The sequence below is a fragment of the Nomia melanderi genome, chromosome 9, assembly GCF_051020985.1.
Source record: "Nomia melanderi isolate GNS246 chromosome 9, iyNomMela1, whole genome shotgun sequence".
NCBI lineage: Eukaryota > Metazoa > Arthropoda > Insecta > Hymenoptera > Halictidae > Nomia > Nomia melanderi.
Window position 1 is genome coordinate 14,619,965 of NC_135007.1, and position 16,879 is coordinate 14,636,843.

The following is a 16,879-nucleotide window of genomic DNA, read 5'->3' on the forward strand; positions in this document are numbered from 1 at the left end:
TAACGAGCGTAGAGAAGGTCCGCGATATTATTTCGCGATCGTGGCAATCTCCGTGAGGCAAGGAGTCGCTGCTCGCCGCTTCCAGTTGCACAAGATCGCGTAATAACGACGAAAGCCCGTGGTGCATGGCCCTGTACGTGTACTGCGGAGTCCTCGGCCTGCCGCGGTGTTGGTGCTCTGCGAAACAAAGTCTCCGAGTGTGCGCGTTGCATCGCAACAATTTCCTTGATCGATAGGTTTGGCAATAAGTACGAAGATCTCTCGTGCCCACGCTCGCGAAATTGCATAGGTTCGCGCAAAACCGATCCCGTCCTGCGGACTACGCTCAACGAGGCTTTAGCCTGCAGGGGGAAAAAAGAAATGGCAAATTGTTACCCTAAAACAGCTGGCTGAAACGAAACGTTCGCGTGGAACTGCTTCCTAGAAGACATCGTGCTCTACTACGTGTTTCAACGCAACGTTTTTCAAGAGACGTTCACGTGCAACCGACATTTACCTTCTATTTGTTCATTGAATTGTCGTTTGATCTTCCGTTCTAAGTTCGCCAATTTACGCTCGCATCCTCTTGGTTCCACGACCTTGTTTCCCTTGCAATTTTCTCGAGGCACCTGAAACTTTTCATTTCATATTAGCAACAATAATCTTTCAGTCAAACATCGCGGAGCTTCGAGTGAATGGAAACGAGCATTCTCCGGCAACGCTCGACCCCCACACGGGCAAACTGAACAAAAATGGCTCTCCAAGATCTTGGACGAGAGGTTCTCCAGCATCCTCCCTACCCACCGGACCTTCCTCCAACGAATTACCACCTCTTCCGTTCTCCTCGAAACGCTTTCAGCTGAATTTCCTGCTACAGTGACACGAAACAGCCTCCAAAATTGCTTCCCCATGAATACCAGCTTCTTGGAACACTAGTCCCTGGAAACACTACACGAACTCTGAAACAAATCATGTACAATAACAAACAACCTCAGTATCCTAAAGTATTCTTTAAAACTCTAGGGACAAAGTCCCTGTATCGAATAGCCTGAAAGAGTTGCTCGGTTCATGACTATACAAATACATTTACTCCAGATCCCACTGGCAACATCCAAGCTGCTAAGAAGCTTCCTAAGAGTCCTCTAATATTGAGACACCCTATGAATGAAAATGGTACCGCATTTTAGGCGCCTTAACCCTTTGCACTCGGGAGGCGACTCTCACCACGTGATTTGCCGCAGTAAAACTATAAAATCTGATACTTAACCCTTTGCACTCAGGAGGTGACTCAGTCACCACTTGACGTCATACAGTAAAACTATAAAATTTGGTATTTTATATTATACTTTGTATAATGCATCAATCTGAGAAATATTGAAATAAAACAGCTTTGTTTTATTTCTTTTTGTCTTTGAGTTTCAAGGAATATCTTCTTCAAAAAAAATTTTGAACTCCTAATATCTCAATACGTGAAAAAAAAAATAACTTTATTCTCCAGTGTACCTGATGAGTGTTAAGGAACACCTCAAAAAAATGTGAAACATTTCTCTTGAGAAACTTTCGAATGCAGACTTCAGTTGAACTTTCTCCAATACCTCAATACGTGAAAAATTAAACAAATAAATTTGTTCTCCAGTGTACCTGATTTCCCATCAAGTGTCAAGGAACATCTCAAAAAACTGTGAAACATTTCTCCTGAAAAACTTTCGAATGCAGACTTCAGTTGAACTTTCCCCAATACCTCAATACGTTCAAAATAAAAAAATAATTTTGTCCTCCAATGTACCTGATTCTCATCAAGCTGTCAAGGAACATCTCAAAAAAACGTTGACCATTTCTCCTGAAAAACTTCCGAGCGCAAAGTGTCGAAAACGCATCGTTTCGGAAGTAACGTGATCGTCCGATCGGTCCGTACAGGTTAGGAAAACCCGGGGGGGTTCCCCGGCCGCTAATTGGGAATTGAATAAATAAATGGCGGCGTATCTGGCGGCTCGAGGAGACGGTGTTCTCGGCGAAGGCATCGCCGTCGGCCGTGGCGCGTTGCCGCCGCCGCGCACGGATAAAGGATCGACCGTGGCGGCGATTCCGGACAGGAATTCCCGATGAGATGGGCGGAAAGTACAAAGGTTCGACGCGCTTCGGCGGTTCTCGGTACGGGAGGGCTTCCGGTCGAATTCGGCTAGCTCCGATCGGGCTCGTGCGCGCTCGTCTAGGATCGGGCCGGCCGGTGGGGTCTACATCGTGCAGGACGGGTAGTAGCAGGCGCGCCGCGAGGAGACCGGCAGTTTTGCGCTCCGTGCAACGGCCAATCGGCCAGTTCGTCGCCGGCTGTTCGTGAAAGAGGTATTTTCGCACATCGTTCTTGCGCCTCGCTCCTCGGATCGGGGAACCTTCTGCTCTCTCTCGCCGATTCCATTTTTCGAGTCTTCTCTCTTCTCCTGTACTCGCTGATTTTTTTCCTTGACGGTCTCGTTATCCTTAGAACACATTCTCTCTCTCTCTCTCAATCTTCTACTTCTTCTTCTTCCTACCTGTCTTTTTTCTCTCTACATCGGGAAACAGTAAGGAAATCGTTGAACCGTACCTGAAATCCTATTTTCACACCCCGTGGAACGGCTCGTTTATACGGGTACCGAGGAATCAGTCTCCTCGCCTCGAACCGGAAGTCTCCTGACCAACCTCGGAATTCGTAAGTGTGCATCGTATCCGTTCGCGGCTGGCTGCCACGTATGTCCGCATCTCCGAGCGAAATTGCCCGAGTGTGTTTGGTGACGTGTTAAATACGCGGCCATTTCCACCGGTCACGGCACACGAGATGTACGTAGAGAGCGTGTTTGCGAGTGTGCATCTGCAAGAGAGCGAGAGAGAGAAAGAGAGAGAAAAAGAGAGAGAGAGAGATCGGGTATCCGCAAGAGTAAGAGAGAGAAAATAGAGATACGTAATCGGTCGGTATTCTTGGTAAAAGCTTCGAATTCCGCGAATCACGGTCGATTGCGACCTTTATCGCGACCGAGCCAGTACGCGACGATCCCGGTCGTATTAGTAGATCGAAACTCGTCCGGGTCCCTCTATCGTGATCGAAGAGCAACGGTTGCGAACCGGAGTCAATTTGACTACCGTATTCCGTCGATCGGTTATTCTGTAAATTTCGAAAAATTCGTTATTCCGTATACGCCGGCGCGTCGCGGTACCCACGTAGGTGTTAAAGGTTGTGATTTGAACGGAAAGGGCAGCGAGAGAGGCAAGTTCGGTTTTTCGTGAAAGTTTTTCGCGAGTCAGCAGATGGTGAAGCCCTGCGTAGTTCGGGAGTAGAGAGAAGAAAGAGGGAGTAGAGGGAGATAGAGAGAGAGAGAAAGAGAGAGAGAGAGAGAATAAAAACGGTGAGCAGCCGGCCTCGTAGCACGCGGGGGTAAAAGTCCGGTCGAAAATAATTTCGAGACGCGACTGTCTGTCACGCGTACGTACCGGCTTATGCCGGTCGCTTACGGCGCATTCCGGCACAACTTACGAAACGGCAAGAAGCGACCATTTTAATTCGCACCGGCCACGCTCGGGGTCAAAGTGATAATACAGGGAACAGTTCTCCTCGACTTTTCCTTTTGTTTTCTTTTTCTTCTGGTGATGTCGGACGAAATAAATTGACGGAAGAAAAAACCGCGGGTCGATCGATGTGGGCGAAACTAACCGAAGCGATGGAAACGTCACGTAATAGTGCCTGCGCCACCGGCTAACCTCGTTCGCGCAATTCCCCGGAAGAGGTGAACCACGTGCACGTCAGATACACAGGTAAATCGTTGATTTTATTTTTTCCTTTCTGTTTGCTTCCTTGGCCGTTGTTCGTCGACGAACAGATAGAATCCGTATATACGAGAAGTATCGGTAGTAAAAATTGTCGCGATTCTTGACCTTCGTGGTATAAAAATATTGCGTCATCATTTGAAAGTAGAATACTTGTTTTTTCTCTTTTTTGCGACGTCTGTGTCGTGTTTTCGTGTCGCGAAGACGCGCAAAATAAAACCGACGTTGTTACCGGGGAATATTCAATAGGAAGTGGTAAATCGGAGAATTCGTTTCCGTTGATAATTCGTCGTGTTAACCATGAACTAGCCGACAATAAGGTGAGAACTCGTGTTCTAGAAACGAGGGCTCCACCGTATCGTCTCGCGGCGATAATATTATTTTTCTGCGTTCTTGTAACCGTACTATGAGTCGATCGTTATTTTTAGAGTTCACGAGTTTCCGTCGATTCGTGCTCGGAATTTTATGTTTAGTCTTGGAGATTACTATTTTTTTTCCCTCCGGCCGAGAAAAAAGAATGTTATTTCGTCCAGCGATTTCGGTTACTCTTGTCGTCCGTCCCCTTTGCTCCCCGTCGAGCGACTTATCAATCTGGATACGTTCTTCCTTTGGATACGCGGCACTTATCGCTCGCTGATTTTACGCAACATTTTCAATTTCGATAAAACGAAAGTACCGAGAATTTTTCTTTCTGCGCACCGTGCATGCTGCTCGAGTGGTAAAAAGGGTGAAGCGAGGACTTACCTTTCGAGGAGGTTACTGTACGAGGATCGAAAAATTCCATACAAGTCGCTAATTGCTTTTCTGACGGGAAAATGTTTTTTCGTCCCGGACTTTATAGAACGCTTTTACATTACACGCTCTCGCGGCTACAATTACTCGAATCATCGCGCAAATTCTGACGACCGTTACGGTGACTGCTATAGTCGAACTGTATTTTCAGTTATTGCACGTGTCGACGTTCGGACGACAGTAACGAATTTCCTTAAGATTCCATTTCTGTTAATTTAATTTTCTCCAAGTGTAATTTCACATTGAAATTTATTTTTGAATATCAATTCCGGTACGTTGTTTTCCAAGGAAAGACAAAGAGAAAAGTGAAACAGAAGACGATTGGTCAGCGTTCGTGGAATTAGACGATATTTTTGACACGTGTCGCACGTCTGTCACAACTGGCAGTAATACTAGTTCACCGGTAGGGAACATATGCCGAGTTATTATACGCCTAATCGGTCCAAGTGATACCTAAATAATTATCTTTGTTTCCACATGTTCGACGTCGAATTCTCCTGCGCGGAGAGGTGCGAAACTATATAAGGTTAAGTGGGCGTCTGCGTCAGTCCTTCGTTGAAAGGCGCGATCACAATCGGCCGCATCATTTCGCAACTCGTTCCATCGTGATTTCAAATACTCGCGTATCAAACGTTCGAGATAACTCTTCGTCTCGTCACTTCTGTCGCGCGTTCAATCGACAATTCAACGTTTCCAACGTTCAACGAGAAAACCATAGAAAAATCCTATAAATCGATGAATTTTTCCGCTCGTTTACGGTGACATCTACATTTCCTGCTACAAGACGTTCCATTTAATCCGATTCTCCTACTTGCCGACCGGTACAAGCTGCATTCAATTATCCTACGTGTTAAACAACCCCTAAAGTTTTCCAATACGACTCCTTTCAACGTACATTAGCGGTTTCCAACCTTTTCTTGTCTTTTGAAAATTTATGAGAGCTGTAAGAGTTCATTAAGATATCAATTGGCTTATATCTCTATTAGGTATCCCTAAATCAGCTTTAATCACCTCTAGCGTCTGTGCTACAGTAATCGTGAAAGAAATTAATTGGTCATTTGACTCCGGTAGTTCTAGTGTTAATAGATACAACAATATAGACAGTTCTAAATAACAATAACTCCATTACAAAATAAACTACACTGTACTGTTACGATATGGTTTATTTCTAGATTATTCTATGAACATTAATTCATCAAAAATTCTATCTTTTAATAGACATAAATTTTAAATAACGATAACTCCATTACAAAAACATTACTCCACTGAATCAGTACTGTTACGATACGAAGTTTATTTCTAGATACTAAGAACATTAATTCTTATTAAAAACGTTGCCTCCGGCGGTATAGCCTCCCAAGTTGGAAACCCATGACGCGTCTTGCCTCATACATCAGTTAGAACACACTATCCAGTTCGGAATGATTCGAATCGAGGACTGGTAAATTAATCGTAGACGCGGCGAAGGGAGCAGCCCGTCACTGGTTAGAATTGAAAGTTAGAAGAGGGCGACCGGCGAGTAGTCAGTCAGAGTCATGTGGGCTGAGGGAATTCGCCGGTTGTAACGTTCGTTCGTTCGTTCGTTCGTTCGGTTCGGTTCGGTTCGGTACCGGGACGGCCTCGTGGTACGTACACGAACCGGTGTCGTTGTATCTGTGCGCGTAGCTCGTGCGTAAGTCTTTCTCTGTCTCTCTCTCTCTCGCTTTCTCTCGGTTACCGATCCGCTCGCTCATGAGCACTCAAAAAGGCTCTCTCGTACATGTGCGCTGATGTCAACGCCTGGTGGGTCGCCGTGCCCGACGCTGGTTTTATTTAATCACGCTGCTCTGCCCGGCTGCCGGCAGGCCTGTTGCTAGGCACCCTTCTCCCTCTACCTCTTGCCTCCTTCCATCGAGCGCGGGGCCCTCCGCGACGTGCCCCGCCCCTGTCTGCACCCCCCTCCAGCCAGACGTGTCCCGAACATCGCTGTCTCTCTTCCTCCCAGGCCGCATACCCGTTTTCCTTCTCACTCTCTCTCTCTGCTTCTCTCTGTCTCTTTCTCTATAGCATTCTCTCTTTCTCTCTCATTTTTTATCATTCCCTCTTTCTTTCTCTCATTCTCTGTAGCATTCTCTCTGTCATTTTCTCTGACATTCTCTCTAATATTCTCTCCAGCATTCTCTCCATCATTTTCTCTCTCTTTTGCTCTAACATTCTCTTTAATATTCTCTCCATCATTCTTTCTCTCATTCTCTCTATCATTCTCTCTTTCTCTATATCATTCTCTCTCCCTACTTCTCTCTGTCTTTTTCCATGTATCATTCTAACATCCTCTCTAACATCCTTTCTATCATTCTCTCTATTATTCTCTCTCCCTACTTCTCTCTGTCTTATTGTCTCTATCATTCTCTCTCTACTTCTCTGTTCTTTCTCTCTCTCTCACTCTCTCTCTACTTCTCTTTCTCATTCTCTCTCTAGTTCTCTGTCTCTTTCTCTCTATCCTTCTCTCCCTCCGACGGTCGGTCGTTCTCCACGCGACACACATCGTTTTTGCCTCTTCCCCATGTTCCATCCATTACCAGACACCGGCGTCGTGGTCATCGGGAAATCTTCCATTTCGTGGTGAACGCCATCTCTTTCTCTCTCTCCCTCTCTCTTCTCTTTCTTTCTTCGCGGCAGTCCGTTTACCCTCTGTCCCTCTGAACCCCCTGCACATGCCCTCCGCCATTCGAATTCTGCAGCTGCTTACGACGTCCGTGGCCTCGGCGAGCCCGTGGTTTCACAGAGATTGCTGACCCCTGGATTTTCCGATTAACTTCACCGCCAATTCCTGCTGCTGCTGCTGCCTGAGAAAAGCATTTAACCTTTCCGGCGCCGGCCGAGTGTATCTGCGAAGTGGGACTATGACACATTAGATCCATGACACAGTGGAAATGCGTATCTGCAATGAGCTGTCGTGTCATGCTTGTGAATCGAACATTCGATGACTGGTCACCGCAATCGATCCGGGATTGATCAATCCATGGAATTCATTTAATCGCTTATATAGTTCTCAGTTGATTCTAATAGATATTTCTTGAAATATGCTACGAGTTTCGAAAAGTTTCTAACTGTTATAAACGTCTACTCCAATTTCGCATCACCAATACATCCAAAGATCTACAATAGTTCCCAGTTGATCAGATATTTCCTAAAATATTCTAAGCACCACTACTCCAATTTTCCTCCACGATTAACCTAACCAGATCTATGGAGAATCCATCTGAGCATCTAATAACAGTTCCCAATTACTCTATTAAATATTTCGTAAAACATGCTACGAGTTCTAGCAAAAATTTCTCAACGTTCCAAGCGCCTACTCCAATTTTCCATCACGATTAACGTAAACCACAATCTATTGATCCATCCAAAGATCTACAATAGTTCCCAGTTGATCCATTAAATATTTCGTAAAACATGCTACGAGTTCGAACAAAAATTTCTCAACGTTCCAAGCGCCCATTCAAATTTTCCTTCACGATTAACTTAAAGCGCGATCTACGAAGCGTCCGTCCGAGGATCTACAACAACGACGGCGTCCGCGCAATTGCTTATGACTCTCGGCGACTGATGCGACCGATAACCTCGCCGGATAGAATCTTCGAACGCTCGGAGCGTTTAAATCCCGGCACGAAGTACGTGATCGGTTGCCCAGGTTCTCGTTTAAATTGAGCGTTACCGCGGCAAATTGATCGGGTATGGACATCGAGCGGCGGCGGCGGCGTCCGCACACGTAACTTTCCGAAGAATGCGGGACAACTATATACAGCACGACCAGAATAAAAGCGCGTTTCTTTCCTCGGATTACATTCCCGGCGTACACGTGTGCGTACTTGAAAAACCCTCGCCGGCTGGCTAGAAGGCTCTCGCGCAAATCGACGCGTTCAGGATGTACGTGGATGGAACGAGTTTCGAGTAGAACATCTAATTGGAATGTCGTCGGCGGCGAGCGGATTCTGGGTTCGGTCGATTCATACCGGTCTCGCCGATGCCGGCTAAAATATATATATATATATTCTACGTTCTCCGCCCCGCAACTGGAGTTTCTTTATAGAACTCGATCCGCGGATATTCTTATTTTGCAATTTACATCGTTCGCTCGTTACCTGGACGTAGTAGAGCTTGGCCGAAACGGCCATTTTATTTAGATCGTTAAGTAATTTCAACGTGAAATTATCCGCTTCGCGAGTTCTTGATAAGTAACTGAAACCTAGAAGTTGAAGCTCATTGAAGATCATAGATTAGCTCATTAGACGTTTCGTAGAGATTGGGAACCAAAATGGCGGTTTTTTCTAGATTCACTAATTTCAGTGTGAAATTATCCTTTTCGCGAGTTCTTGATAAGTAACTGAAACATAGAGATTGAAACTCATTGAAGATCCTAGATTAGCTCATTCTTCATTTCGTAGAGATTAGGAACCAAAATGGCTGTTTCATCCAGATTAACTAATTTCAGTGTAATTAACCTCTTCCCAAGTTTCCAAACTACAAATAACCGAAACCAAAACTCATTGAAGCTCCTAGACCAAATAATTCCTCGCAAAACGTTCCAAAAGTGTGCAAACTATACACCCAGGGGTCGAGGGATCTGAAACGAAAAATTCGCAAGTCTGCCGGTGTAGTCTCCGACTGTCTCTGGTAACGTAGCCCCACGTCTGGACAAAGGGAACGGAAATGGCATGCGAATCCCGATGACGTCAGCCATCGCAGGAAAAAAGAAAAATAGGAACGCCCTGCGTGTATGCGTGGTGCGTGTAGGAAGGGGCAAGAGGAGAGACCGATTGGCTAAGAAAGGACAGGAGCTGGAAAGAAAGAAAGAAAGAAAGAAAGGAAAGAAAGAAAGGAAGAAAGAAAGAAAGATAGAAGGAAAGGAAGGAAGGAAGATTCCTGGATCTCCTTTTTCGCGGAGCCGGTTTCGCGTAGACGGCCTTGAAATTCGTGAGATCGGAGAACAATCGGGCACGGGCGTCCATCCGTGCAGGATGGTCCACAGTGGCGCCGACTGGTCTCCATCTTGCCCCACCATGCTCTCGGTATGGTTCGTTAGGTGCCCCACCATACTTCCAGCAGGTTTCGGCTTAAGGTCTCTCTCTCGGTTCGTCCCGACTCGACTCGACTCGACTCGACTCGACTCGACTCGACTCGACTCGTCTCGTCTCGTCTCGTTCCGTCCCGTGTCGTCTCCGCTCGTCCGATCGCCTCACCCTGCGTAGTTCGGTACGCGCCGTCCGTTCCCGCTCGCCGCGGCTATGGTCGAACTGTTCCGGCCCGTCAAGGACACATTTCGGTTCAGTGCCGTGTAAAAGAGGGTCAGGCACGTAGACGAAAAGTTTCAAGGGCAGACGCGCAGCCCGCACCGGAGCAACCCCTCCGCGCGCGCTCGGCTCGCTCGTTCGCTCGCGCTCGCGCGCGCGCCGGTGTTCCTTCTACCGTCGGTGTCGCGTCAATTTTTCGAGCCGGATAACGCGTTTACTCGCGCGTGGATCCTCAGTGGACTCAGACCGAGCGGAAGGACCCCCGGCTTAACGTGAACAACGAAAGTGAGCGTATTTTTCCATCGAGCGGAGAACCATGGGAACGGTGGAGGAGGAGCAGGAGGAGAAGGAGGCGGTGGTGGTGGTGGTTCTTTCGAGCTCCGTTCCTCGGACAATTGAACATGAACATTTTCACGGGTACGTCGTCGACGTGTTACCCGACGAACGTTCGAAGTGGACCTTCGCGAAAACGGAGCTTCGCGTTAGAATCCGTTTCGACTTATTCCTGTGATCTCTCATCGGAATCGACGTGATGAAACTTTGCGATATTAACGAACGGGTCAGAATGTACCCGGCCACCGGTGGGCATCGGGATCAACGTGATAAACCTACTTTACGAAATTAACGAACGGGTCAGAATGTACCCGGCCACCGGTGGGCATCGGGATCAACCTGATAAACCTGATTTACGAAATTAACGCACGGGTCACAACGGACCCGGGCACCGGCGGACGTCCAATGAACACAGAAGTATCAGCGAAAGAATAGTTCGACGTGTCGAGTATCTTCCGGACAGGCTCAGTGAAAAGCACCAAGAGACATTCCGCGGATTTCCTTTTCGCGAACGACCAGTGTAACGGGCCGGACAGTGTCGAACACAGTGCGCGGACTGGTTCTTATCTGTGCGCCGGGGTCATCGACTCAATCCGGCCGAGTAAGTACAGAGAGGCACACAGTTATCGCCGCGCGCGCGGTATCGTCTAATTCGCGAAGTGACGCGTGTACCCTTAAGCCCCGTTCCCACGTGTGCGCGGCGTGCTCGGGCCCGCAGAGTGGCACGGTCTTCTACTCCGCTCCGCATAATTTTTCATTCGTGATCGTAATTCCCGAAGAATGCGGGCGGACATGTATAATCGCGCCGGAGAAGGGAAAAAAAAAGACGAAGAGGAGAGAGGAGGAGGATAGAGAAAGAAAGGGGCGGGGGAGAGGGTGGGGCAACGATAAAACCACTCGACGCTGTCTTTCATGAAACGGCTTGCTTCTCGATTTAACCGTTTTTTTCTCTCTCTCTCTCTTTCTCCCTGTCTCTCTCTTTTTGTGCGGCGAACAATCGCCGGTATTCAGTTCTGGAAAGCTGTCTCCCTAGCAATTCCGAATCCGAATATATCTCGGCGATCCGCCGGCGAATCCCGTTTTCGTTTCATTAATTCAACACCAATTACCATTACGCGAACGGGGAATCATTCCGTTTTCATTCAGTTTCACAAGTGTCCGTTCAACCAGTCGAGATCCAAATGAATTTTCATCCCCTATCTTATCCGATTTATGAATTTCGATTTCTTTCTCCGGATAATTTATTCCGATCCAATTATCGGGATATCTGACGTTTCGGGATTCGATTGTCGTGCTTGAAGATACGCTTCATTTCGCTCGTTCTTTTTACGGTTGAATTGGGAAGCTCGATCGGTTGGCACTCCGCGCGAGTATCGTTTCCATTAAAGTTTCAGATCCCTCGTTCGATCGTGACCTTATTTACCCGCGATTCTGAATGAGCGACGCGAGAAGGCGAGCTAAACGGCGCCACGTTTCGCGGTACGAGTTTATCGAAGAATTTGCGAAACAAGGCGAAGTTTCCTCGAACCTCGGTGTGAAACACATTGTAAAGCGATAACCGTTATCAGCGTAAGTAAGGCGGCGGTAAACTTTGACGAGGCTTGTCAGTACAATAGAACCGAGCGCAACCACCGGTAAGGTCTTCGCCGCTTGTATGAAAGGCAAATTCGTTCGGCGATAACGACTGTCGTTCGCTAATGTGCTTTTGTCGCGGTCAAGTTAATTGATACTGATCGAGAATCTTATCGTTATTACGTCGCCCATTATGTAATAATAAAATAAAAGTATCGAGAACATCTGATAGCAGAAGACTGTCGAGCCAATTTCACTCTAGCTATTTTAGTGTTTTACGAAGACATCTTTCTTCTCGAATATTTTTAATTCAGTCTCAGCAGTTTCACTTTATCTTCAGTTCCTTTTGAACAAGAGCATTATCTCTTAATTTAAAGAGCACCATACTAATTCCAGTGGAGCATAGTCCTGTAATCATCTTGGGGATTCATTAAGGTCTAAGACCCTAGACACTGTTCTTTTATCTGAAAAGTTTTTCCTTGGTTGTCGACGAAAATTTTGCTCCACATTGTTCCCAATTCCCTTTGATGAAACGTTAAGAACGCCTGACAGTGATTCAAAGAGCACAATGCTGATTTCAGTGGTATCCAATCCTCTTTGGCGATCTTAGGGATCCGTTAAGAACACCATAGACCCCCGAGGTTTTCCTTTTACGTGAAAATTCTGCCGAATTTCTCGGCGAATCCTGTTTTCCCGAGCTCCGAGGCGTCGTGGCTGACGGATAAAATGGTCCCAGGCGATCCCCGCCGCCATATTTGAACAGATTCCACGGATCGAAAGAGCGAAAGAGAAGAGGAGAGCGCGGAAACGGACAGCGGCCGGGAGGAGGCCGGCTATTTTTGCCTCTCCACCGGATCCTTTCTTTTCTCTCTGTTTTTCCCCGCGTTCTGGAAATACTGCCGCACCTCGCGGCGTCGAAATAGCTGCCCGGTATCGAGACATTCTCGCCTTTTCCGCGAAACACTAAGTAGCGGCGTAAATAAGTTCACATATAAATACGTTGCGATTCCACGGATTCCAGCGCGGTCGCGGAGCTTTCCGCAAAATCGACGTTTCTCGAATGAATCCGAGCAATTAGGAGTTAATTACAACCTATCTCGTCCCTCAGGAATCTTAATAAGTTGCAAAGGTGGTGCCACTTTTAGGTTTTACACGTTTCACCGTTCTGCGTTCCGTTGTACTTCCGACGAATTCCGAAAGTCCGCGGTTTAATTGCGACTCGTAACGAACGCGAGTAACTGCGACGAACAAGCGACTATTAGCGGCCGATTCGAATCGACCACTGTTATTTCAGTGGTTCGTGAAATTAATAATGCAAAGGAACGTTGAATATTTACGAACGCGTTTATGTTAGGGGCCGTAAAATATCGTTTGCTCGGGTCGAAGACTTGCATCGTTCGCGTGATTCACCGATAGAATTCCAACGGTTCGCCGCTCGATTGCACGCGAGACCGGATAGCTTCTTTCTGGAATTCGTGGACGTGTGCGCTGCCATTTCCCGCTAACCGATACACCGCGCGGAAAGGAATCTTATCGCGGTGGCGTTCGAACGCTTATCGGCCGGCATTTCCGCGTTTTCACAGCGTTTCCTTGCCGCGCGTCTACCGTTCGCCGTTTTATACGTGTAAATGGTCTGTCGGGGCTCTACTTTAATCCGAGTATAATCATCAACGCGGATTTCCGTGATTTCATGGGGGAATCGGTAAGAATTCCTCTGTCGTAACCCTCGCTGGATCATGAAACCATTAGAGGATTCATTATTATCGTTATTTTCCGAGCTTATGGTTGAATAATTTAGGTGTAACCATAGGCGACCTGATTCCTTGAACAAAGCAGAATCAAAATTGTCTGATGATGCTTCTTCGTATCGTGCTTCGTTTTCGAGAAAATCAAATTTAATAGGTTGAACACGTAGCGCGCCGTAGGACTCGACTGCCGTGTCCGTTCATGACCGACCGTTTCTACTTGCCGCCGAGCACTCTCCTGCGCAAGGGAGTCTTCGATATCTATTCAATATCTGTAGCTTCGTTATACATTCTTTATTCATTTTTTTCCAATGAATTTCTTACCTTAACGTTCCTTAATATTTTCATAACGTTCTCTTAACGTTTTTTTGACGTTGCTCTTTCTTAAATTCCTCACGTCCTCACTTTGTCCAAGACAATTTGAACTCAAAAATATAAAAAGACTTCTTACTATTTTACAAATTCCTTTGTTTTAATAATACTTAATCTATAAATAAAACGAGTAAAAGCAGAGTTAAAATCTATTCCCTCGAAATATTTACAATCTCCGATGTTTAACACATTTTATCCTGCAGAGAGACCAAAATATTAATTACTCTGCTTATCGAAGCTTCCTGTCGCTTTTAATCTCTTCAATAAATTCGATTTCAAAGGAAATCACAGAAAGCGTTACTCTGCACCGCGATTTCGCATTCTTCAGCCCGGCGAATAGTATATGCAAGATGGCGGCGTAGGAATACGCGACGCGGTCGAATCGATGTCGTTAATCCAGTCCTTAGGTATCAACGGAACTTGTGCCGGCAGCCGAGAAAGGTTGGACAAACGTGTTTCTATTGTGCCGATCTCGGATTACAGTAGCAATGCTGTCTGAAATCAATCCGTATAGTGTTTCTCGGGAAGCTAGACGAATCTGCTGGCAGCAGGCTGAAGACAACTATGCCAGACAGTTTCCAATAGCCAACGATACACTCGTTCTTTTCGCCACTTCTCATCCTGACTATTCGAAACGCGACTGTCAGGAAAATATATCACTACCAACGATCTTTCCCAAGTTTCCAACAACTTAGCAAATCTCTTTAGCTTTTCATTTCCTTTGGATTGCCATGAACTTCCTTTAATCTAACATCGAATCGCAAGGAATCAGAATTTCCAATTGAATTTAATAGAAAATTATCTTACTACACGAAGGAAAGTCTCATCCTGACTATTCGAAACACAACTGTCAGGAGAATATTCAACGATCTTTGCCAAGTTTCCAACAACCTAGCAAATCTCTTTAGCTTATCATTTCCTTCAGATTCAAGCAAAGAATCAGAATTTCCAGTTGAATTCAATAGAAAATTATCTTACTGCACGAAAGAAAGTCTCCCTTCCCTTCCCAACAATAAAGTAACTCCAGGAAGCGTAGTCGCAAGAAAACCATGAAAGTACACGTAACAAAAACGCGAACACCCGTCATTCGATGTTCGTCGTTACAAAGAAACGGTGTTTCACCTCGCGGATACCGAACTTTCACGCTAAATACACGCCCACGACGGACAGTTCCTTTTCCCGTTACGAAATCATCGGCGATAAACCAGCTCCTAGGCGTCTAATCGCGGAATAAATCACGGCAGTCGGACGGATCCCCGAAGAACCGTGGAAAAATCGATGATTCCCGAGAAGGCGTTCACTCGCGTCGCCGTTAGATGAGTCACGGGCCTCTCGGAGCCGCTTCGGCTTTCGCGGCTAGGTGACAGACGGACACACGTGTACGGCCATTTTTTTCCGAGTAATCTTGACTCATCCACGGCGCAACGGGGCCTTAGCAACGGAAGTTTCTTAACGGTCGTTACGCGTCCCACACAGGCCCCGGGGCCCGGCCACCGCGGCTGCGCGGTCTTGCAGCGGACTTCCGGTAACCGTCGACGTGCCGGAGAACCGGCGAACCAATTTAATTCTCGATCGATCTCCCTTCAACTCGTGCGAACGACGATCATCGCCTTTCTTGGGTTCATAAGATTTCCAAATAGATTAACCCTTTGCACTCCAGAAGTTTTTCACCGGAAATATTCAATATTCTCTAATGAGATGCAGACATTTTCTTCGATTGAATTAAGAAATCTCACATGCACCTATTTTCTTTCAATATTTCGTACATTGATGCATTGTACAAAGTTTAATATTAAACATCAAAGTTTACAGTTTTGCTGTGTCAAATCATTTGGTGACTTAGAGTTTCTAATGAGATACAGACATTTTCTTCGATTGAATTAAGAAATCTCACATGCACCGAAGAAGAGAACTTTCTTTCAATATCTCGTACATTGATGCATTGTACAAAGTTTAATATTAAATATCAAAGTTAGAGTTTTGCTGTGTCAAATCATTTGGTGACTTAGAGGCGCCTCGAGTGCAAAGAGTTAATATGCAGTGCCAACGATTGTTGCTGGCTGAATGACTCGCAGGAACGCGATGCACCAGTGCGACGAACCGATTTCGAAACATTGCGACGCGACGGAGGTTGCGAATTATCGAGGCTAAAATTTTCTGCAATTTTATTTCGTTTGACGTTACTCTCTTCTTTTCGTATATTCCGTTGCTTTTATCTCGATTCCATTTGCGAGAATTCCTTTGGTATCTAGGTAGGAGTTTCGTTGCTTTAGTGCTTCGCGATGATTGCAAGTGAATTTTTTAATACTCTGACCTTTGAAATTTAGTTACTAGGTACTGTATGAGCTTCCAAGGGAACTGAGGTTTCAGGAAAGTGAGCAGCGTCTGAACCATTAACAGAACTACGTTTCAACGTTTTAATTTCGTAATTATTGATATCTTAAAAGCATTGAATATTCGAAATCCTTAAAGTAAATAGTTCCACTTGAATACCATAATGAATGTCTGAAGGAATCGATAATAATTACAATTTTTATAGGGATTACATATGAATCGTATCAAATACCCGGTAGTTCTAGTGTTAATTTCTCAAAGTGGAAAAGTTGAGATTTCGATTGAATTACAGAAACGATTATTCCAGTGTTTGAAATTTGGGAAAATTCTGTGCGATATTACCAGAACGAGGAGCCGACGATTAATTATCGGCGACGAGTGTTGCGCCTCGACTGCACTCGAAAGAGAAATCATTAGTATCTGTCTCTGTTTTCTATGGAATCGGGAAAGGCACTCGATATCGCGATCGATCGGCGGATAATGTCTGCGTTCGATATCCGCGACAGAGAAGTCGGCGGTGTCGAGACCGCCGCGCGAAATGCCATTGAATCGGCGAACAATGGATCAATGCATTCCTCGACGTATAACGAGGCATTCAAACGACAGCCGAGCGCGCGGTGGTATTTTCGCGTGGTTGAAAGGCCACGCTGGAAAATGCGCGGCTGCGAAACGAGCCGGCGG

General features: G+C 46.1%; 1 protein-coding gene across 3 annotated transcripts in view; it reads right to left on the reverse strand.

Moving 5' to 3' along the window:
• Positions 1-16,879, reverse strand: part of chm (lysine acetyltransferase chameau) — a 101,978-nt gene that overhangs the window by 17,919 nt on the left and 67,180 nt on the right. Inside the window, exon 13 of one of the 3 annotated variants that reach the window (XR_012999489.1) lies at positions 497-938. Coding sequence is in view for 2 of the 3 variants with exons in the window: in XM_076371153.1 (XP_076227268.1) it covers positions 7,233-7,394 (162 nt within the window). In the remaining variant the exon portion in view is untranslated. Of the gene's footprint in view, positions 1-496; positions 939-5,729; positions 7,395-16,879 lie in introns of those variants that run through there. The other 2 variants (XM_076371153.1, XM_076371155.1) reach the window with 2 other exon arrangements.